General features: G+C 38.3%; 1 protein-coding gene across 1 annotated transcript; it reads left to right on the top strand.

Moving 5' to 3' along the window:
* Positions 1-2,065: 2,065 nt before the first annotated feature.
* On the top strand, positions 2,066-5,650 carry LOC123666384. The gene is made up of 2 exons (XM_045600478.1): positions 2,066-4,385; positions 5,253-5,650. Exons 1-2 carry the CDS (start codon positions 2,066-2,068, stop codon positions 5,648-5,650), a joined length of 2,718 nt encoding a protein of 905 aa, XP_045456434.1.
* Positions 5,651-23,400: the final 17,750 nt, after the last annotated feature.

The following is a 23,400-nucleotide window of genomic DNA, read 5'->3' as shown; positions in this document are numbered from 1 at the left end:
ATTAATTTGATTATTGTTTGTTGTTACTGTTGTTATATCTGTGCCTTTGAAGATGACTTCGACCGCGGTCACCATGGTCCGTGAATCTTGTTCAGGAATCACAGCTCAACTGAGATGGTTCAGTTCAGCGGTCGCCTTGGTGAATAGGGAAGACCGCACGGAGGCCTTAATAGACAGATACGAGAAATGCCCGGCTCGACTTGAACAGGTCGAGACTCTGTACCAGCGCCTCCTTCTGCACCTTGACGATGTGCCAATGGAGTCGCTTCCGAAGGAGCGACGGGAGCAAGTCCACGAGGACTACGTCCAAATTTTGGGCCTCGCCGATGAAATCTCCCAACGCGCCCGGGAGATCTTAGCCTCGCGCGCCGGAGTACCGCCTACAAGGGCCTCTTTGAAGACTCCCGTGGGCCTTTTGACCCGACTGCCTAACCTGGATCTCCCCCATTTCGATGGTCGACTCGACGCGTGGATGGGTTTCATCGGCCTGTTCGAAAGCCTTGTGGACTCTAGGGAGGATTTGAGCCTGTCCCAAAAGCTGGCCTACCTGCTCTCAGTGCTGGATGGAGAGGCAAGAGAATTGGTGCAGCACCTCCCGATTTGTGAAGGGAGCTATGCGGTCGCGCGGTCATTACTCACCAAGCGCTACCAAAACCAGCGCTGTCTGGCCGATGCTCATATCGACCAGATAATGGACATTCCTGTCGTGAGTAATACCGCCCAGTTGAGGACCAAGATGCTTAACCCCCTCGTTGCAGCTACCAATGCTCTTAGCCGCTTGGGCCTGCCGGTTGACCAGTCGTCATACTGGTTGGTGCGTATTATGCTCAAGCGGTTGCCGGTGTCCCTGAGAGCACGTTTTGAACAGGCGCACACTAGGGATGAGGCATCTCCTCTCCCTAGTTATGAGCAATTGTTGGCGTTCCTGGAGAATGAGTGTCGCATGGGCGACGTTATGGATGCGCCGGTGGGACTATCAAGCTCCGGACCCACCAACAAACGGCGCACTGCTCAAATGGCGCCAAAGGGAAGGGCGTCCCCCCGCTTTGCAGTCGCGCAGGCTGCGCGACCGGTCTGCCGGTTCTGTAAGTCCCGGGGGCACCGAACGATGCAGTGCCCGGACTTTGTAGCGTTGCATGTGGCCTCTCGTAGGCGGATTGCTAAGGCCCGAGGCTGGTGTTTCTCCTGCCTGGGGGACCACTTTCAGCGCGCTTGCCCCGACATGCACCCGTGTCCTGTTTGTGGAGGGCAACATTTAAAGGTGCTGTGCGCCAACGCAAATGGCCGCCGCGACCACCCGGGGTCGCCTTCGGGCGGGTATGAGAGCGGACACCGGGCTCAGTCCCGCAATTTGGAGTCCGGCTCACCTCCCCCCCGCCACGCAGATTGTGCTGCTGTGGATCGCCGACATGATTCGGCGCGCAGCCCCACGGGCGGGTATGGAAGGGGGCCTCGGGTTCAATCCCGCACCTTTGTGCCCCGTTCACCCTCACCGCACCCTCGTGACCTATCACGGTCACCTCCAGTCATTTACCACGATTACCGTGACGCACGTCCGGTACGATTGCCGTCCCCCCCTCTGGCGGAGCGTCCCCGTTTGGAGCCGCGCAACCCTCAGTACGGACGCTCCCGGCGCTACGAACCGCCGACTATGGCTCGTGGCAGTCGCCATCGAGAGGAGGGCGAGTTTAAACCACTCCCTCGTTTTGACGTGCCGTCCCGGGACAGCGGCGATAGATCGCCGCCACGCCAACATTAGGATGTTGGCGTCTGCCCCCGCTATGCACCACCCCCTTTTGAGACCGTCCTCTTGCCCACGGCCTATGTCCGGGTCTGGGGACGGACGGGCGCCTCGGTTGTAGTCCGAGCAATATTGGACACAGGCTCACAAGGGTGCATAGCCTCGTCTTGGTTGGTGGGGCAGACTGGCCTGAATATTAAAAAGCATTCAGATGTAATAAGAGGTGTCGGGAACGCCCCTGTAACCACGGTTGAGGGCCACGTTTCGTTTGAGTTCTCGCCTTCAAATTCTCCACGCCCGACGCTGAGATCGTCGGCCATTGTGATGGAGAACATCTTGGGCAGTCACCCGCAAGTTCGGTTGTCTGCGGATGCGTTAAAATTGACCGCCGATTTGGACTTGGCTGACCCTAAATTCGACCTACCTGGCACGGTCGATTTGTTGCTTGGCGCCGATGTACTGGGCAAAATATTACTCGGTAAGGATCGTGTTTTGCAGCCAGGTGGCTTAGTAGCCCTCCGGACCATATTTGGGTTCGCATTGATGGGGCCTGTATTGAGGGCTCCCCCTCCTGCTGAACCTGGAACGGCTTTGATGGTGGGCTCCGCCCTCTCTGACGCCGTGCAGAGATTTTGGGAAGTGGAAGAGCCACCACAAGCGCCCCGCTCTGATCCGGAACACGAGGAGTGTGGACGGTTCTACAAGAGCAACACCAGTTATCTTCGTTCTGGCTGGATCATGACAAGATTGCCATTTCTTGCCGTACGACCGCCCCTTGGCGACTCGCGGCCTACTGCAGAGAAGCGTTTGTTGGCAATGGAACGCCGCATGAGCAGGGACCCGCTACTTAAACAGAAATACATTGACTTCATGCGGGAGTATGAGAATTTGGGACACATGTCTGTGTCAAAACTTGACTGGCGCTCGACGGAGCATTTTTTCCTCCCGCATCATGCTGTGATAAAGCCGTCAAGTGGCAAGCTGCGCACAGTATTTGATGGTTCTGCGCAGACCACATCGGGAGTGTCCTTGAACCAGTGTCTTCATTCTGGTCCCAAATTGCTTAAGGACCTTTGTGACGTCATCACGCGGTTTCGGCGTCACCAATTCGTTTTCGTAGCTGACATCAAGATGATGTTCAGGCAAACGGTAATCCACCCTGATGATCGTCGATACCAGCTGATATTGTGGCGGGAAAACCCGCAAGACCCCATACTTGTCTACGAACTCAACACGAACACATACGGGCTGCGGTCTAGCCCCTTTTTGGCCATACGTTCGCTTTGGGAGCTCGCAGATCGAGAGCGTATGTCGTTTCCTCGCGCAGCCGCCATTTTGAAGGAGGACCTATATGTTGATGACATATGCACTGGTGCGTCCACGGAGAGAGAGGCTCTCCTTTTGCGTGACGAATTGATTGGCATCCTAGCCTCCGCAGGATATGAATTGCGTAAATGGATCTCCAACTTACCTGCGCTCTTGGATGGGCTACCTGATGACCACCAGCAGGATCCTCACCTATTTGAGAACCGTGACAATCCTACCATGATGACAGTCCTTGGAATACAGTACAGACCAGTCCAGGACATCTTCACGTTCAACGTCGATTTGGATTCGCCTCGCACTTGGACGAAACGGCTGGTTCTGTCGACTGTCGCGAGAACGTTTGATCCCAATGGTTGGATATGCCCAGTCATATTCTGGGCCAAATGCTTCCTGCAGAGACTTTGGACTGCAGGTCTTGGATGGGACGAGCCACTCCGCGAAGCTATTTTGAAGGACTGGCTCCTGTTTGCTTCCTCATTGCCTGCTATCAATATGATATCGTTGCCCCGTGCTATGCTTCCACCAGGGAAGCATACAGCGTCCCTTCATGGGTTTTCGGACGCTTCGGAACGTGGGTACGCAGCAGCCGTATATTTGCGCACCGTGACCATGGATGGTCAAGTGAAGGTGTCATTGGTCATGGCGAAGAGCAAGGTCGCGCCTCTTCGAACTACCTTGACAATTCCCAAGCTAGAGTTGTCAGGGGCGGCCCTTCTTGCTCGCCTCTTGAATCACGTCATGTCCACCTTGTGCCCGTCAGTTAACATTGAGACAGTCTATGCATGGACTGACAGTCAAATTGTCCTATGTTGGCTGAAGACGTCAGTCCACACCTTAGAGGTGTTTGTTGCAAATCGGGTCTCTCAGATCCAGAAATCGGAAACCCCGTTAATCTGGAGGCATGTGCCTGGCGAAGTCAACCCTGCTGATTGCGCATCACGGGGATGTATGGCCCCCTTTTTGGTTGAGCACTCCCTGTGGTGGGGACCTGAGTGGTTGACCAGGTCAGAATCTAATTGGCCGCGAACACCGGCCTTGGATACTGTCACATTGCCTGGGTTGCGAACCCTTGCGATTGAACGGCGGGACCATCCGTTCGACCCAGATTTCCTAATGAATCGCTACAGCTCATTAGACAAATTACTGGGGGTCACCGCTTGGATCAAGCGCTTCACCAGAAATTGTAGACACCCACAGAACAAATGCTTGGAGGCGTTCTTATCGCCACAAGAGCTCCAGGATGCTCTTCTTCATTGGGTTCGTTCTGTGCAAGAAGAGAACTTTGAAAATGAGATTGATATTTTGAGAAAAGGCAAATGTAAGCTGTCTGGAGCCATTTGCAAACTGAACCCCTTTTTGGACAGTGCGGGTCTTTTGCGAGTCGGAGGGCGTCTAAGGAACGCAAACCTCCCGTATGGAGCTCGTCATCCCCTCCTGTTGCCCAAAAGTGGCCACTTAGTGAGTTTGTTGGTGACTGATCGTCACATCAAGAACTCCCACGCCGGCTGTAATGCCTTATTGGCCATTTTACAACGAGAATTTTGGATTTTATCGGCCCGAAGGACGATCCGTAGTGTGGTCTTTCGCTGCATGTCTTGTTATAGACTCAAGGCCTCTACCATGCAGCCTATCATGGGTGACCTGCCGTCGGATCGGGTCACAGAGACAAGGCCCTTTGCTGGAGTTGGGACGGACTTTGCAGGTCCCTTTTCGGTTAAGACCTCGACCCTCAGGAACAGTAAAACGGTCAAGTCCTACCTGTGCGTCTTTGTTTGCCTGTCCACCAAGGCGGTACACTTAGAACTAGTCTCAGCCCTCTCGACAGAGGCCTTTGTTGCGACGTTAGATAGATTCGTGTCACGACGAGGACTACCGTCCTTGATTCGGTCGGATTGCGGCACCAACTTCAAAGGCACAAATAACTATTTAAAAGAGATATATGAATTTTTGGCGTCTAATGAGACTGAGATTGCGTCTAGACTAGCTAGTCGCAGAATAACTTGGAAGTTCAGTCCCGCGTCATGCCCCCACTGGGGAGGAATTTTTGAAAGTGTTGTAAAGGTTGCCAAAACACATTTGCGACGAGTAATTGGCGAGTCCGTATTAACATTTGAGGAGCTCGCAACTGTGTTTTGCAAAATTGAAGCCATGTTGAATTCACGCCCGTTGTGCCCGATCTCTTCAGACCCTAACGATTTGGAAGCCCTCACACCGGGCCATTTTTTGATTGGACGGCCGCTGAACGCCCTGCCGGAATACCCCTATGTTGATGTGAAACTCAATCGTCTCTCGCGGTTTGAATTGATCCAACAACTCACTCAGAGCTTTTGGAAACGTTGGAATTTGGAATATTTGCATATTCTCCAGCAGCGCGTTAAGTGGACTGACAAGACTGATCCACCGCATGTTGGTGACCTCGTTCTGGTTAAGGACGCTAACTCACCGCCACTGTGTTGGCGCAGAGGGCGCATTCTTAACCTCGTCTTTGGAGCAGATGGAGTGCCCCGTTTTGCTGAGGTTCGGGTGGACGGTTCTGTTCTGAAGAGAGCGGTATCAACCTTGTCACGACTGCCAATTGATTAGCGGCCAGGTAGTCCTGGCCGAGGCGGGTAGATGTTATGAACCAAATGTAGCAACACTAAACTATTATATTATCTATGACAGTTAGTATAGTTTACGAAATGGTTTTTATCTATGAGCTGTCATTCGTCACCTTTTGAATTTAAAGTTTGCATCGTTTTTCCGGTCTCCGTATAAAAGTTACGCTTTTGTTTTTACTTGTTCGTTCTCGCGAAAAATTATCGCCTTTTGTTGATCGAACCATCCTTTGTTGTTTGAAGTAATTTAATTGTTAATAGCAAATTGTATTCCTTGTATTCCTTGTTGAATTATTGTGAAAAACGTGAGTGAACTACGCCGAACAACGGCCATTTTGATTGCTGGTTCCTGCTTCAGCCCGCCACTTCAGTTAAGTATAATTGATTAGCATTAGACGTAATGATTGGCCAATTATAGTTTGATGTTAATTAAGTTATACCTGGCGAGGCTTCACCGAACAGTATTCAGTGAAACTAAGGTAGGATTTTTATTTAAGACATTGAGTGTTAGCTCTGCGTACTGCAGACAATTGTTCGTCCCGTTCGTACCTGAGATCACGCTTCCACTCGTTTTCAATATACTCCAGGTCGGACGTAACATTACAAATTATATAGGTACTAAGGCAAACATTTTATACTGTGTATGTACTACATTACATATATATACTATACTTACACTTATACTATGTACTACATGTATACACTATAATTATGTATGTATTTCATTACCCATTCTTACACACACCTCAACCATGTAATTACATACCTAATTCATAAATAAAGTACCTAAGTATTTCGATAATTACCCACAAAAATATAGACATGTATCAAGTCACAAAGAGTATCCAATTCAAAATAATAAAACATAAATAATAAGTAGTTTACGAAATTCAATAATAGTAAGCCGAGTCACAGCAATACGAAGCAGAACAAATTCAATAAAACAAGCCAAATTCAGAAAAATAGCACTATGCGCTATATGTACTCGTAGTCAATCACAAACGAAAGATGCGAATACTAAAATATCGTCAACAATTAATAGCTGAATAGCCGGCACACGCACCCTAACAACACGACAGTCACACATAGAAAAAACGGGGCGGAGATGGCGCGGGGCGCGGTAGCGGCATGCAGCGCGACAGAAACATTTTATTCAAATACCTATCTTTGAAAAGTCTCTTCGGTACCCTTTCCTCTTAAAGATTATGATTTTAGCACATTTGATATTAATTAGTTACATTATTCCACATCCATCTCATTTACATAATTAACCTACACTTAAAGTCAAAGAAAAAAAAAACTTGAGTCATTGGAACAAAACGAACAATTTAGTAATATGTTTTATTGTTTCTCCGTAAAAAGCAGTTTAATGAATTTAGCGAGAATTTCGATGACGCCGTTTGTCCAATATTAACTCCTCCCTGCTGCCTCGTTTTGTCTTTTTATACTGGATACTAGCTGTGCCCACGACTTGTGTGCGTTTGAATTTAACAAAACAGTTATTGTTTAGTTCATAGAGTTATAAAATAAATAGTTTTCTAAAATACAAAGTAAGATAAGTGACTCCTTATTACATCAAATATCTGCAAGTGAAAGTCCCGTCAAAATCGGTCCAGTCGTTTCAGGGATTAGCCGGAACAAACAGACAGATGGACAAAAATTGTATTAAATAATTAGTAAAAAGCGGTTATTTTAATATTACAAACAGACACTCCCAAGATTTATTTATTTGTATAGATAAATTTTGGTCAGTGATGGATGAATCAAGGATTTATTTAGATGACGCGTTTGCGCGGCGTGTTACGTACGTTCGATCCGAGCAGCAGGTAATTAATTATTTGTATAGGTGATACATACACATAGTCTGATATCTATAGTGGAAAGAGTCAATTTGTATTTGTTTTATGGCTGTGTTAGAATTTATTACAAATGAGTTACGTCGTACTAGAGACCGTTGAGTTTGAGGTTTATATCTATAGAATTTTCGGGCTAAAATTTATTTCTTTCCAGTAATCGAATAATTGCGGATTTTGACGTATTTCTACAGTGCTTGATTTGCAGTAACAGGCATAATTTAACAAAATGAAAATTATTTTATTTCAAATCATAAACCTAATTCTATTCTCTCTTTAATTTCTAATTCTAGTCTTTAATATTTCGCGTAGTTTCGCCCAATTCTTTTTGTTATTTATCTTGGAATTCAAATTTAAAACGATATTTCTTCAATTTCAAATATCGTACATATATCAGGTTTTTTTTAAAATAATAAACGCTTCACACACAGTTTAAATTATTAGGAATATTAGTTCGATCCTAGCGTGGATATTTGAATATCTTATTCATATTTCTAGAAATAGTGGAAAATGGACAGGCAAGCTTGGTACATCCTAATTGTTGTTTGCAAAGTTTTAGATACTTCTAGTCGTTGTAATGAATTCTTAGCACGTTCCTCTTCTGCAGGATATGATTCTATCGCGCGATCTGTGCATACATAATGCGTGTACTAGTCCAGACTTGGATCAAAATTTTGCGGTTACATGTACCCAAACTTTGAATAGCTGTTGATTTGCATTGAAGAATTTTGGACAGGGCACACTTTTATTGGTTATCAATTTTGAACCTCATTTAGAATGGACTATTGCTTCGGAAGTTAAAATATATTTAACATCGTAATACCCCTATTTGTACCACAATTAGGTACCAGCTAAATAGCTATCACTACCTATTATTTAATCATAAAGGATTTTATGTTTGCAATTATTGTACAATCGACAAAATATACGTACGTCGTTCAAAATATACCAATTTATATTCTGATTGTGTTTTTGTTATTTAGTTATTTGCTTTTTGTCTTTTGAACAGCTTTTTTCATTAATAAAAAGAAACAAATTTCTTGCATAATGTATTGCATCAATCTAGTAGGCGAATACCAGCCTTTTTTTTTACGTAGGGAAAATCCTTAATGGATACCCTCCAGCGCGGGGGCGCCAGGGGGTTATGTCAGACTCCTACTGACTAAAAAACCACCACGTGTGGCGAGATGGGGTCGCGCTAGCATTCGCCACCTCGCCCGGGCAAAGGCGATTACCAGCCTACGCCAACTCTACACGTGAATCTACAAGGCCAGAATAACGAGTAAAACCAATCGAAACTGTCGACGCTTCGTAGAGCTGCCATGTACTTTAAAGCTACAAACATCCCATCTTGTTTTTTTTTTATGCCACTAGGTCGGCAAACAAGCATACGGCTCACCTGATGGTAAGCGATTACCGTAGCTTATAGACGCCTGCAACACCAGAAGCATCGCAAGCGCGTTGTCGACCCAATCCCCAATCCCCCCAGGAGCTCTGGTCACCTTACTCTCCAACAGGAATACTGCTTGAAAACAGTATTATTTTGCTGTGATCTTCTGTAAGGTCGAGGTACTACCCCAATCGGGCTGCTCTATATGTGTATTCAGAGTGTAGTTGGTAGAACGCTGTCAGTTAGTTTTAAGTAGTTTCAATTAAATTGAGAAACAAAAAATAAATCATTATATAAACGTACTTATAAACTTACTTCTAATAGTTTCTCGTCTTGGCAGCTTTACGTAATTTAATAACAAGTGTAGTACGAGTCCCGGTAACTGCTGGAAACACGAGTTCGTATGTATTTCGTTATACAGCAGTGTTAACATACTCACAAGTTTCAACCTCATGCTAATCCGTTTGCTTTGTAATTACACCTACCAAATTGTTCTTTACTTAAGTTTTAATCCAAATGTTGCTTAGTAGAAATTTCTCCATACGATACGACCATTGTGCTTTTATTATATTGTAATATTTTAATGTTTTCTAGCGTGAAATAAAGAATAATATTATTATTATTAAACATTAATTCATCACCTTTATTACTATACCTACTAGGAAAGCTGCGCGATTTCAACCGTCTTAAAATTAACTATTTTTGGTTCATAGTATTGTTTGCATGTGCAAATATCCAGTGTGCAGTAGCCCATATAGTGTTAATAACATTTTTTTTTTATAATCTAGTGTTAGTGCAATTACAAAGTATAAACTAATTACATTTTATATTAATAATAATAATCTACTTGTTAGGTACATAAAACTTAAAGCTAAACAACTAAGTTTATGCATTGTATATATTTTCGAAATCAAAACCGTGCAGTTTTTTGTCGTCCATTTTCGATTTCGATAAATGCAGTTACTTCCCTATCGATCGGTCGCTTGGGTAGAGAAAGATCATAAAATATTTACTTTAGTGGTTCCGGTTGAAGATATTGTTACGAACACACAAAGAAACTAGCGCCATCTAGCGGCAACCATTGAAACCACACAAAGACAGACCGCATGAAACTCTCTACTCAATACTAGATGGCGTTAGAGGAACTACTGTGGAACAATATAGAAGTATAGTCTCGAAAACCGGGTACATGCGCGAACTTTCCAGAATGGTCCGGGCCTCGTCTCGGCCGATATAAATAGCCGCAGGGAGGCGAGCGAGGGCAGTTCAGTTTGAGCGATCTTGTCGGCAGTGCAAATATCTACAGCTTAGAAGTCTCGAATGCATTGAAACTTAAAGGAAAGATGTGACCTACTAAATAATATACTTAAGCCATGGACTCACGAGGGTGACATAGCCGTGAGCGTGACCAATCCATCTTACTCTTCTTCACGCTGGCGGATGTCATCATATGTGTATATGTGTAGTAATAACTACTTCGAACTGGAATCGAACTAATTTGAACTAGTTAAAGTTCTTCTATTTTATATTTAATACATTTAATCAAAATATTTAAAAGACGTCTTTTACTCAACAAGTTATTTGACATTTATGATTATCTGCGACTAAATTTTGGTCCAAAAATATATTTGTTTTAATTTCTCTTTATGAAAAGACATTGTTTCTCTGTCGCCTTGATAATTGTCTTGTCACCTCGTCCAGCCACCTTCCGTGTCTTTTATCTCTAACGATTCAGGTTATCTCCGCGTCGGGGTGAACGACCGATAAACTGATCTTTTCGTGACTAAACGTAATTAGATAATGACTCAAACGCGAATTGCAACTCCGTCGATTCGACTTAGTATTCATCTTGAAAGTTAATTGTATTGCAATGCACAAACAGACAGACAAATTTAAAAAGATAAATAAAATAATAATAAATAATATTCACAATATACACACACGGTCATCTATTCCTAAAGTAAGCAACTTAATGCTTTTGTCATAGGTAACAGCCGACTGGTATAGCTACTTTTTTTTTCGATAAACATACATATAAATAATAAAAATAAAATAAAAAAGTATATATATTACACCCAAACTCGTGGTGGGAATCGAACCCACAACCCCCGGAGTAGAAAGCAGGGTCACTACAAACTGCGTTAACGGGCTAGTCAAAGTCGAAAGAATATCATCTTATTGTTTATTTTGTTTGAAGGCAGGTTGATACATTCGTCGTTGTGTTGGTAAAATCAGAAATTAAAATTAATTTATTCAAGAAAGATTTCAAAGATGATTTTAAATGGACATTATACAAATCGAAACAATATTAGTTTTTATTAATTTGTTAGACTTAAATTGAACCTACCACCGACTCGGAATGGTCATCATCCGCAGTTAAAGGCTGAAACGTGTAAAAAACCAGTTCAAAAATTAATAGAATATTGTACTTCTGCGTTTTTCATTACATGGATTATCACTCATCATTATCAGTATTTCGGTTCAAAAAATGTACCTTGATGACCCATACTATCCGTTACTTTTCTATACAAATAAATGAAATTGGAGTCTGTTTGTAATATTAAAATAACCGCTTTTTACTATGTGCATAGGTATGCATATTTATACGGTACCTATACCAAAATTACATTTTTTACGATTTTTGTCTATCTGTCTATCTTTCGTCTGTCTGTCTGTCTGTTTGTTCCCGCTAATCTCTGAAACGACTGGACCGATTTTGATGGGACTTTCACTGACAGATAGCTGATGTAATAAGGAGTAACTAAGGCTACTTTTATTTTAGAAATTTATTTATTTTAGAACTCTGCGAACTAAAAATTTTTTTTTTACGCGGACAAAGTCGCGGGCAAAGCTACTTGTATAATAAAGCTTGCTTATATATGTAAAGCAAAAGTATTATTAAAACCGATTAAATGTTAATGAATTTATTTCACAATATCGTTCGATTTTACATTTTAAATAAAATTCTAAATTAAAAAATAAACCGTTAAAGAATGAACACGTTCAATTTCTGTCATTCTTGAATCTAAATACAAATACTCGAAGCTTCAAAGCCTTCGACGTAAGCCTTTTCGGAGTTTGTTTTTTTAGAACTAATTGTAGACTCCCCTTTTCGTACTAAATTGAAAGAGCGGCTTGGCTTTTATAAAATTCGTCTTTCCACACAGCATCCTTTGTCTAAACCTTCGAGAGGTTTCTGCTACATTTTTATCGTGTACCATTTTTGTTAGACCGCGCTATTTACATTTTTATTACGTTAGAATTATTTTTGTTTTTTATGTATAACCAATTATAATACCTTTATATAATTTAATGGATATTTTTAAAAGTTTAATAATATCTTTTACATTCTATTATTTCTGAAAAAGTGCAGTGTGTTAAACTGTACTTACATTGATTTTGTTGCGCTGCTTATCAAATCAATTTGATTATTTTATATTAATAAATAAAAAATAAAAAACAAAACTATTTTTTATACAGATAATATTAAAAATAATATTTTATGAAAATATACGTTTTAAATATTCTGAATGTATATATTTGGATATTTTGATAAATATTTAAAATGGTTTCACTTTGTAGCTTTTTGTAACACGATTTCGTGTGGATAGCAACGGTTGATTGATTTTTCGTTACTTTTTTATAATAATGAGTTGGTAATGTTTTGCTAAATAAAAGCTTTGAAACGTTTAACGTATATAAAAGACTATAGTTTATATAAATACAGACAAATATCGACCATAAATAATATAGAAACAGAAATTAAACCCCGTGACTGGCTGTTTGTGTGACAAAAAGCTCTAATTACACCACACCAATACAATCAATTGTTTAATAATATTACAAAACACCCCTTCGTGTCTCCTCCATTCTTCGTGACATTGGCCCATTCAACACCCAGCCTTATTATGTAACCTATTATTTCTTTAAATCAAGTTTGTAGAATATCAAAGATTTTTTCATTTATTTGTCCCATACACCCAAGGATTCAAACAAACGAACAAACTTCGATGTATTAATATTAATATTGATTGTTAAACCTCAAAATAAACTATTGAATTGAGCTATTCAGTTGTTACAAATAATACCTTGTACTCGTATTCCCAAAACCAATCTCAATAACTCGTCATATCCAGACATTTTCTGTTACACGCTCAATTGCTTTAAACCGGCACTTACCGGAATTTTCCGGTGCGGTGCGGATTATTCTAGTTTGCTTGTGAGATATAACAGGCTTTTGTCATTATGAGATAAATCGGGGGCTATGTTAATAAATGATTTACGATTCATTTGAGCGGGAACAATGTAATCTATTGATTATTATATATTAATAGATTTAACTTCATGTTGATATAATGATAATAGGAATGATGATATAATGATAAAGTGATATATTCATTGAAATATTCCTTTGTCTGTTTGTGCTACCTAAACCGCAGTGGAGCCGCGTGCTGGTTACAGAATTCGATCCCAGGATAATCTCGGAATTTTAGAATTTCACAAAAAAAAGTAACTCTATAAAACATAAAAATCAGTTTTTATTCAGACTGACGTTATTTCATTTTTGAATTTAATAGATGCATCCCACAGCTGGGCATATACCTATTTCTCCATGTAGGGAAACAGTTAAAACTGCGGGTCGGCAGATAGTCAACTTGCAGTGGCGTAGGTAGTAGATGACGGTCAGTTGTTTAACATATTAATATTAAAACATACGTAGAATAATACGATGCATTCATTTAAATCATCTTTACATTTATAGTAGTAATTAAAATGCACCAGACGTACTGCGACGTTTGTAACACAAGACGCACGGACGGTAACCTACTGTATTTGTGAGGGAGAAATACATAATGCATGACCTTAAAATATAAGTGTTAACAAAAGTAGTGCACAGCAGGAAATATCCTGCGCAAAATCTGGAGCAGCCCGAATGAGGAAGTGCCTCGACCTTACAGAATATCGCAGCTACATAATACTGATTTCAAGCAGTGTTGTGTGCCTGTGGTGAGTAAGAGGTCTAGAGGTCCTGGAGGGATTGGGGGTAGGGTAGGTAACGCGCTTGCGATGCTTCTGGTGTTGCAGGCGTCTAAGCTGCGGTAATCGCTTACCACCAGGTGAGCTGTACGCCTGTTTGCCGCTCTAGTTGTGTTAAGTAAAAGTGAGAAATGATATAACACGTCTATATTTCATACCCCTTATTCTTTATAATTATATACACGATGAAAGTTTGTTTATTGTATATTATGATATATAACTCATACGTAGTGTTCATAATTTTAATAGAAAGTTTTTCAAGTTCAAACTTCTATTTTAACTATGTTGGCAAACTATTATTATTATATATTATTTATTTTATATATATTTTTTCAAAAGAGTAACTGCGGAGTTTCTTGCCGATTCTTCTCTGCAGAATCTACATTCCGAACCGGTGGTAGGTTTACTTTTACAAAAATAATAATTTATTTTTAAAGTTTTAATTTGTAAAATGACGATTCGAAAGTGCTATTGCTTAAGTTTAAGCTTAAGTCTAGCACTGGACCTAACCTTTGCCTGAAAAGTAGAGGCCGTTTTCAATAATCTATCTACCTCATAGATTTTTGATAAAATTTGCATAGTGTTTACGTCGAAATTCTATCTCTAGTTAACAAATTCAGAGATAGGTAGAGTATTGAAACTGACAGTAAAACAACAGTAATAAGAAAGATGAAGAAGAAAAAGAAAAAGAAATATACTTTATTGTGCATAAAAGTTATTAGTAGGTACATAGGTATCTTAAAAAATAAAAACTTACAAAATAATAATATGCACAAAGGCGGTCTTATCGCTAGGTAAGATGTTATAATTTGAACAACAAAAATCAATGAAATACGAATTTTGAAATTCGAAGGTTGGTCAAAGTTATGTAGAATGTAGAAAATTCTAGAAGGAAAACTGGAACTCTTTTATCTATAAAAGTTATTATAAAACCAAAAGAGTTAGAACATATATCGACGCACATCCAAACAAGAGTTCCATTCAATAAGGCATTCAATAAAACCGAACGTTTCCATACCATTTCATTCATTCAAAAACCGGACCGTAGCCATCATTCAAATTCCTTTTACGAATCTACTGTCTCGAGCGCTAAGGATCAGAAATAAATTTTGGGATTTCGTGAAACGATAAAAACATTATTCGATAATGTATTGAGGATTCTCAAAGGCTAAACCAACTGAACCTTATTACGGCTTACACGGATTAAGGTTTTATACTTCGATCTAGAACATATTGGACGGAGATTACACCCTCGTATGCGAAACCGTATCGATAGCCGAAGCTACATGTTGATTCACTCGAATATGACGAAGTCGAAATAAAAATATTGGATGCGTTTACAATTCGTATTTAATTGTCAAATTTCAAAATATCTCTTGAGTGTAATGTTATAAAATTTCTCAAATTGATTGGATTCGATACACAAAATGATTCACTTCACAACTTCACAACCACTATTTCAGAAATCTCAATGCAGGATAAACATTTAATTATTTTATTAGACCATCGCGCTGGTGGTCTCGGATTAGAAGCTTGTTCTTAACATTTTGTCTGAGCCTTTGTGCGTCTCTTGTGGTCGTTTTCTGTCAGTTTGTGTTTGCTCCCAAACATAAGTTTTTCATGCTCCTGGGGGCCATTGAGTGACATGACGAGTTTACTTCTCTATGTGCAGTCATTTATTTTATAGTGATCTATTAAGATTATTACAAAAATAGTTCTTGGATTAAATTAATAATATTTTAATTATAATTAAAAATCTGTGCTGTGTGGCTACGGCACTAAAGAATTTAGCCACCCCCTCTCTTCCCGTGGGTGTCGTAAGAGGCGACTAAGGGATAACAAGGTTCCACAACCACCTTGGAACTTAAGAAGCCGACCGATGGCGGGATAACCATCCAACTGCTGGCTTTGAAATACACAGGCCGAAGACGGGCAGCAGCGTCTTCGGTACGACAAAGCCAGTACTGCGGTCACCAACCCGTCTGCCCAGCGTGGTGACTATGGGCAAAACACATGAGTTCACGTTATTTTTGGCGTAAACTTGTGGAGGCCTATGTCCAGCAGTGGACTGTATAGGCTGTAATGATGATGATGATGAAAAATCTCTCATCCTCACCTCAATTTTACGAATCAATAATTTAGAATTTTTACAACTAAATATAAACGTTATAACTTAGTTTTAGAAAAAGAGTTTTAAATGTAGTGTTAAATAAAATATTCCTTTTACCAAACTTGGTCGAAGTTCGGAAACCTCTGTGATTATTTATAAGGTGATGTTATTATATATAGTCCCACCACCTTAAAAAGCCCGATGGTGGGATAACCATGAAACTGCTGGTTGTGAAATACACAGGCCGAAGATAGGCAGCAGCGCCTTCGGTGCGACAAAGTCAGCCCTGCGGTCACAAACCCGCGTGCCTTGCGTGATGACTATGGGCAAAGCACATGAGTTCACGCCATTTTTGCCATATCTGCGATAGACTGAAGTGAATATTATTAATTTCTAAGATTAAAACGTCTAATAGATCTTCGTCATAAATTTAATAATCCCTCGAGCTAATTCATCTAAAGTCCTGATCCTTTTCACATTGTTTCAAATACACCTAAATGGTTATATTAAATAATTACTTGATTGAATAATTGTATTTGCGCTAGTACGAAAACTAAAAAAAATGACTTCAGTTTACGTTGTTCAGTAGTTGAAAATATAAATACGCATTATTAGAGGCAACTCAAAAAGTACTAGTCAGATCACAAATTTAAATGGGACCAAATGACAAGCGTAAGTCTTCGATTAAAAAAAAATCATGAATATTATTGAGAATCTTCTTCTTTAACTGCGGCCGGTTAAAACATAATATATTTGAATTCCTAATACGTTTACTTAAGCTGTTATAACGTACCTTGTATTGACTAAATTAGCAGTCTTGTTTTGATGATATTTAGGGGTTTGTAATCAAAAGGTTCTAACGGAATCTTAATAAATTTACGCATTTCGTCGATCAGTCCGTCTCACAAGGTTTTATCTTTGGAACTTTAATAGATTTTTATACCATTATAATGGCAAAATATTTTTGTAAAATTATAACTTAATAGTGCTTTTTAAGCCTACTAGAATAAATATATTTTTTATTTTGATTTTTACTACTCTAAAAAGCGTTTTATATTCTGTCAATAGTTGCAAACTATTGAAGTTTATATTTTTAAATGGCATTCTTAGCACCATGTAACGCCGACATTATTTGTACTACATTTATCTATAAATGTTATTGTAAGTTTATTAGCATTTCAAAAGTGTATAATACTGCAATTTATTTATTTATACTTTATTGTACACCGCAACTACATAGTTATAATTACGACTCGTCCATCCGCTCTAGATTAGGTAGAACATAGGATACGTTACAATGTATAAGATTCATAGAAATAAGCAAGAGACGCAAACTCAGCGTCTGGTCGACCCCCCCTGACATCCGCTGGGCCCAAGACTGTAGTAGTTAAGCAGAGACATTAAAGCCTCCAAATCGGTTACATGTCTTTCATTTTATTTTATTTAAATTAAGTTAGTTAATAAGTAATTAATATAAATTGTTTCCAAACGCTCCGAAACCAAAAGTACATTTTAAACATTAAACACATTTAAAAACATTTACAGACTAAGAAGTACAATGGGCGGATTCATGGCTATTTAGCTATTTCTTCCAGACAACATTTCCAGACAAGAGTTTAAATTTTAAAACGTGTATAGACAATCGTTTTATTCTAAAAGTCTTGCTTTATAAATTATGTATAAATATTGATTAGAAAAATTCTCCTCATAGTTTCCATCCTCGCATTTGGTGAAGGTCACTTAACTACATTTATGTGTAATTATATCACTTTAAAGCTTAAGCATTAGCGTTTAGCGATTATTCATTAATATCGTTATACCCTTAATTAATCAACATAGTTGATTTGATCGGAAATTTGTTTAATTATGTTACTGCTCGAGAAATCTCTATGCTCATCTCATACTGGGAACCGAACTAGCTACTAATCCTTTAGTAGTCATTGAATTAAGACTTAGCTAAAAATGTATATTTCATACATCCTACTTATATTATAAATATGAAAGTTTGTGAGGCTAGATGTAACATACATCTAGCCTCACAAACTGTTACTCTTTCATATAAAGACTAGTGTATTGATTTTAAAATAAAGTTGGTACAGATAGCTGGAGATCTAGAATAACTCAATACATAATAATTATTATCCTGACACGAGAGAGAGATCGGAAATTACACAGGTGAAACCGCGTGGTGCAGCTAGTTTACAAAAAAAAAACTACAAGTAATTTTCATTGCATACTTCACTGAGGTACATAATAGTCAGAATCACTTGACGATTTATTAATTGCATTGATTTCGGGAAATCTTATAAAAAAATACAATCCCTGATTGAAATCGCTTTTTTATTCAAGTTGAAAAGCTATTATTTAATATCTATCGACGTCCTAATTTGCGATAGGGCGTAACAAACGATAGCAAACATTTAATTTCCCTCGAGGCTTGTGCCTCTTCAACGCAAATAGCTGAAAGATCATATCGTTCCCGATATTTTGACGATAGCCAAACATCAGTTTTGTTATTTCAAACAATATGGGCTTGGTTAAAAGTTAATATCTTTCTGAGGTCACATGAGAGAGAGTCCCGGGAGAAATTTATATTTAAATTATGGGAAATGAAAGCTCAAATTCTTGTGCTTGGTAGATGAGATCTTTACACAGCACATCTCGTCTGACTGGGATTATGGCAGATGTTGAAGTCATGTAGAATGACTCAGTTCATCTTTGTTCGTGGCGGTTTTCTTTCCTCATGACTGAACTAAATTTTTAATCAATGCGCAATAAGCAATGCTTAAAATTGATGAATCAATTCCATTATTGTAGTTATACGTATACCAACCATTATTATTTATTAGTGCTGTCAAACCGAACATTGGATGATTAAAGTTTGTATGTGTATAAAAAGTACTATTCTCTACTATTTTAAGGGGAGAACATTCAGAATTTCAATATTGATCAATAAATTATTCGATTAAAGGCTGCTATGTAAATTGCTGATGGACATATTCTGCGTATTAGCATACACAAACAATTCGGTCGAACCAAAGCCGCCCCGGAACCTATCAGAATGTCTAACTGAAGTATAATTTTGTGTTCACACACGATGATGAATATGTATAGAGCACGGAAGTCATCGACGTTAAAATATCATCAGTGAGTAATACTATACGATGAAAATCATTTAGTCAAAGTATGAAAAAGGTATTTTCAAAGATGGCTAATGCAAAATTTCGCAATGATGTTTCTAGTGATTATTTCAGACCGGTGAATCTTATTTTATATAGCGTATAAACTATATTTAAGAACAAGTCTTCAAGCGCAAAAAATTAATATTCAAGTAAACCAAAAACGGAATTTGACTACTGAGTTAAAAAGTTGTAATGATGATATTTTTTTTTTTTTTTGTTTATAGAAGTTAGAACGAAAATTTAAAACTTTGAAATTTTATATCCTTTTGAAACGAGCTGAAAAAAGAGAAACATCAAGTATTGTTAAGACGTTTACTATAATTACTGTAATCTATACTAATAAATAAAATTGGAGTGTCTGTTTGTAATATTAAAATAACCGCTTTTTACTAAATGCTTTTAACTACATATACACGGTGCATATACCAAAATAATATTTTTTACAACTTTTGTCTGTTTGTCCGTTTGTTCCGGCTAATCTCTGAAACGGCTCGACTTATTTTAACGGGATTTCACCGGCAGATAGCTGATGTAGGAGTGACATAGGCTACTTTTATTTTAGAAATTTATTTATTTTATAACTCTGCGAACTGAACAGTAACTTTTTTTGTTAAATCCCCTGCGGACTAAGTCGCGGGTACAGCTAGTAAATCATATAAGATATTTATTAAATCTCTAGGAAATATTTTCCGACCTCAATACTAACGCTCTAATGACGAATGAAAATAAAAAGAACACCTTGGAACTGTTCCAAGTGATATAACAATTTGACAGCTATTATTATTACCCTTCAATTTCCCCCGGACTTTTTAACGCGGTACATCGATCAGCGTCGTGATGGATGGTTTGACGAGAAAATCTATTTTAATAAAAAAATATTTAAAAAAAAATCACTAATAATTTACATATCTCGTTTAGGGATGATGAAATACAGTTGCGTTGTCATTACATACACGTTTATTGAGAACTGGATGATTTGATGGTTGGACCGTAGCTGTTCTGATTATATGAGGTGTGTTGTGTGATGATTTGTAGCATATAAGTATCATCAATAAAGTGGCTTTAAAACATTAAAGTACTTTTTAATTAGTCCAGGAGATCCCATGATCAGCGCGTTCAAACAAACGAAAAAAAAAATATTTTGTGATATAGATGTATTAAAATAATGCTTGTTTCTTTACCAACTTAAATGCTAATAAGGATGATATTTACAATGAGAACGCGGAGTAAAGTGAATCACGTTTGAGTAGTTTAAAACGACGGTTAAAAAATATGATCGAAAAAATGATCTAATATAAAATCCTCAAATTCTTCTTAAAATGTTAATAGACCAACTTGTAATAGTTGTTCGCTGAATATAGTTTGGTTAGTGGTGCTATCAAATTTTATATACACATCTACACCAAGCTCAACAATAGGTGTGCGATTTCGCATAGTTAAATTTTATATGGAAGAGGATAACAGAAAGTAATTCACAATAGCGTTTACTATTTGAAAATCGCTCCAACTACCAAAACTAACTTTTAACTGTTTTTGTTGTTTTTTCGAAGTGCGTTCAATTACCATTTCGTTGAACTACTCGTACAGTTTAAATTTTGAGCAAATTAAGTAAGTAAAATATTATTTGGTTTTAACGATAACATTTTCAAAATTTCCTGAATGGAATACGATTTGCTTTTTAATCCTAAGAGTTCTTATCTACGTTTGATTGAACGCGTGTCTGGTAAAATGCCATTGTTACGTCGATCCCGAAGTGTGCCATTTTTCCAATTTTGTAACGGTTCAATAAAACTGTAACAAATGACGCCCATCGAAGTGGATTCATATTCCATTTACTTCCGTTATTGGTTGTTCTCCTCGAACCCTGCAATAGGGCTGCCTGTTTCATGTCTATTGCTGAGAGGCAATAGCTGTTACGGAGATTGAAGATTTAAGTTAAAAATGATCATTAAAAGGAAGGCACTCAGCTACGTGTGTAGTTAATAGTTTCAAATCATGGTATGGCTGTTTTAGATCTTTAGTTTTTGGTATTACATTACATTTAACCGTCTTTTCATTTAAGCTTAATTTACAAAAGAGTTTAGGTTTCCAGTATAATGAGATATATCTTCGAGTGGTAATTTTCAAAGACATTTTACATTTGATTGATATTGTTGTACTTCTGTCCTTTTGAATATGTGCAAATACAAACAGTATTGAAGATACTAAGCTGCGGAAAATTATGTTGTCTAATCTAGACATGTTAAAGGTAAAATCAATATTGGACCACAACTTATCAAATCTAATATTATCAAAATATTAAGAAAAAATATATATATAAAATATTAACAGAAAATGGCGACAAATCATCTTTTATATATTTGTCAAGAATCTAATAACGTGTGTCATGTTTAAAGTGTCGACAAAAAGCGATCTGCCAACCCTCTTCTCATCGCCATCTTGTCATTTCCAATCCACATGTAATCTATTCGGGACATCGTCTCAATTAAACTACCTTTGATGTCCCAGCTATTTTACTGGAACTGTTTTCTTTAGCTTTGATTTTACTTTAAAACATTTACCGTTACCAGGTGTACCTAATTTCCGACTATATCGATATTTGTTACAATTTTGGGTACATATTGACAATTAAAAAATGGGAGCAATTATAATATTAATTATTTTTGTGACAGACGGTTATTATTGCTAGTTATAAACTATTAAGTCGACACTATTATACGTGTATATAAATGAACAAAAAATAGCCTGCGGCCTAGCCTACTGTAACATATAACAGCCTCGTTAAATGGGCTGGGTATCAACTGCAAAAAGAATTTTTCGAATCGAAGCAGTAGTTCCTGAGATGAGCGTGTTTAAGCTTTTCAGCTTTATAATATTAATATAAATAAAATGACATGTTTTTGTCTTTGGTATGACAAAAACTCCTTTAGGCAACCGTTTTTATCCAAAATCGTATAGGTTTCTTGTTTACAGACGAAACTCAATTAAAAGTGGGTCATTTGAGGATGTGTTACAATCGCTTATATCTTTATTAAAGTCTTCTTCAATGAGCAGGTATGTTTACTCCTATTGAACAACTGAACTAAAGTGGATAATTCTTTTAACTTGTGTTCGTTATCGTCAAGGCAAAGATTTTATAATAGCAGGCAGTGTAATAAAAAGGGCGGTACGAAATTCTCCGAGTTAGCTAGTTTTTTATATAAAAATATAATTAAATGTGTGATAAATTTGTTTTAATCAACGAGAACTGGGAGATACGCGAGAGAATTTCATGAAAGGCTGTTCTTAATGTCTTTTACCCACGTCTTCGACTAAATAATGAGTGTATATTATTTTTACTAGCGCTTAATCAACTTCGTGGTTTTACTTGCGTGGAATTTAAACACAATTGGAGGGAGCTAGTTTGAAAATACGTTTTATTAAAATTATAAATACATAACAGGATTAGATCACGAATTGATTAAGCGTTCAAAAAAAAAGTACGTCGTAAATGCCATAGTCTTCGTTTTAATGATTTTCGCAAATTTCTTCCTAATCGTGTCTTGTCATCTTGATCGAACTGCGCGACAGTGTTGCCAGCTTCAAGACGCCACACCAAACTTCCTTCTTCGTTCCGTATTAATGACTGTCTCCGACACTTATATGTACATGTTACATAACATCGAATACATGTCAAATATTCAAAGACAATGACTGCGCAGTCGAAAGTGAAGCTGAAGGTCTAAGGTTCAAGGTCGAGTCGTCACTCGTTACCGCCGCATTAGGCGCTCCCACTACACGAAGTTCGCTTTACATCACTTTTAAGCTACTGGTTCGTCGTTCGCTGAAAAATTTGGGATACAAATTTTTCTTTTTGTGGTTAATGGTTTCGTTGTTTTTTTTTTTTCTTGTTTTTTTTGTTATTTGAAAGTAGGAGACGCCTGTGACTTAGTTTATATTATCAATGTTTTTAGTGGACCATTGCTTCAGCCTGTAACATTACACTGCTGGCTGACCTCTTTCTTCATGTAGGAAAAGGTTTGGAGCTTAATTCACCACGCTGTTCCACTGCGGGTGGCGGATATGTTACCCAAGACAGTGCACCAAGAAGTATTAGAAATACTTTACGCCAATAAAATATATGTTCTTAGGTCTAACATACTAGTACTTTAAATTAAATATGTT

The sequence above is a fragment of the Melitaea cinxia genome, chromosome 26 (assembly GCF_905220565.1).
Source record: "Melitaea cinxia chromosome 26, ilMelCinx1.1, whole genome shotgun sequence".
In the NCBI taxonomy this organism is placed as follows: domain Eukaryota; kingdom Metazoa; phylum Arthropoda; class Insecta; order Lepidoptera; family Nymphalidae; genus Melitaea; species Melitaea cinxia.
The sequence above is the reverse complement of the archived record's forward strand: the minus strand, read 5'-3'. Positions and strand labels throughout refer to the sequence as shown.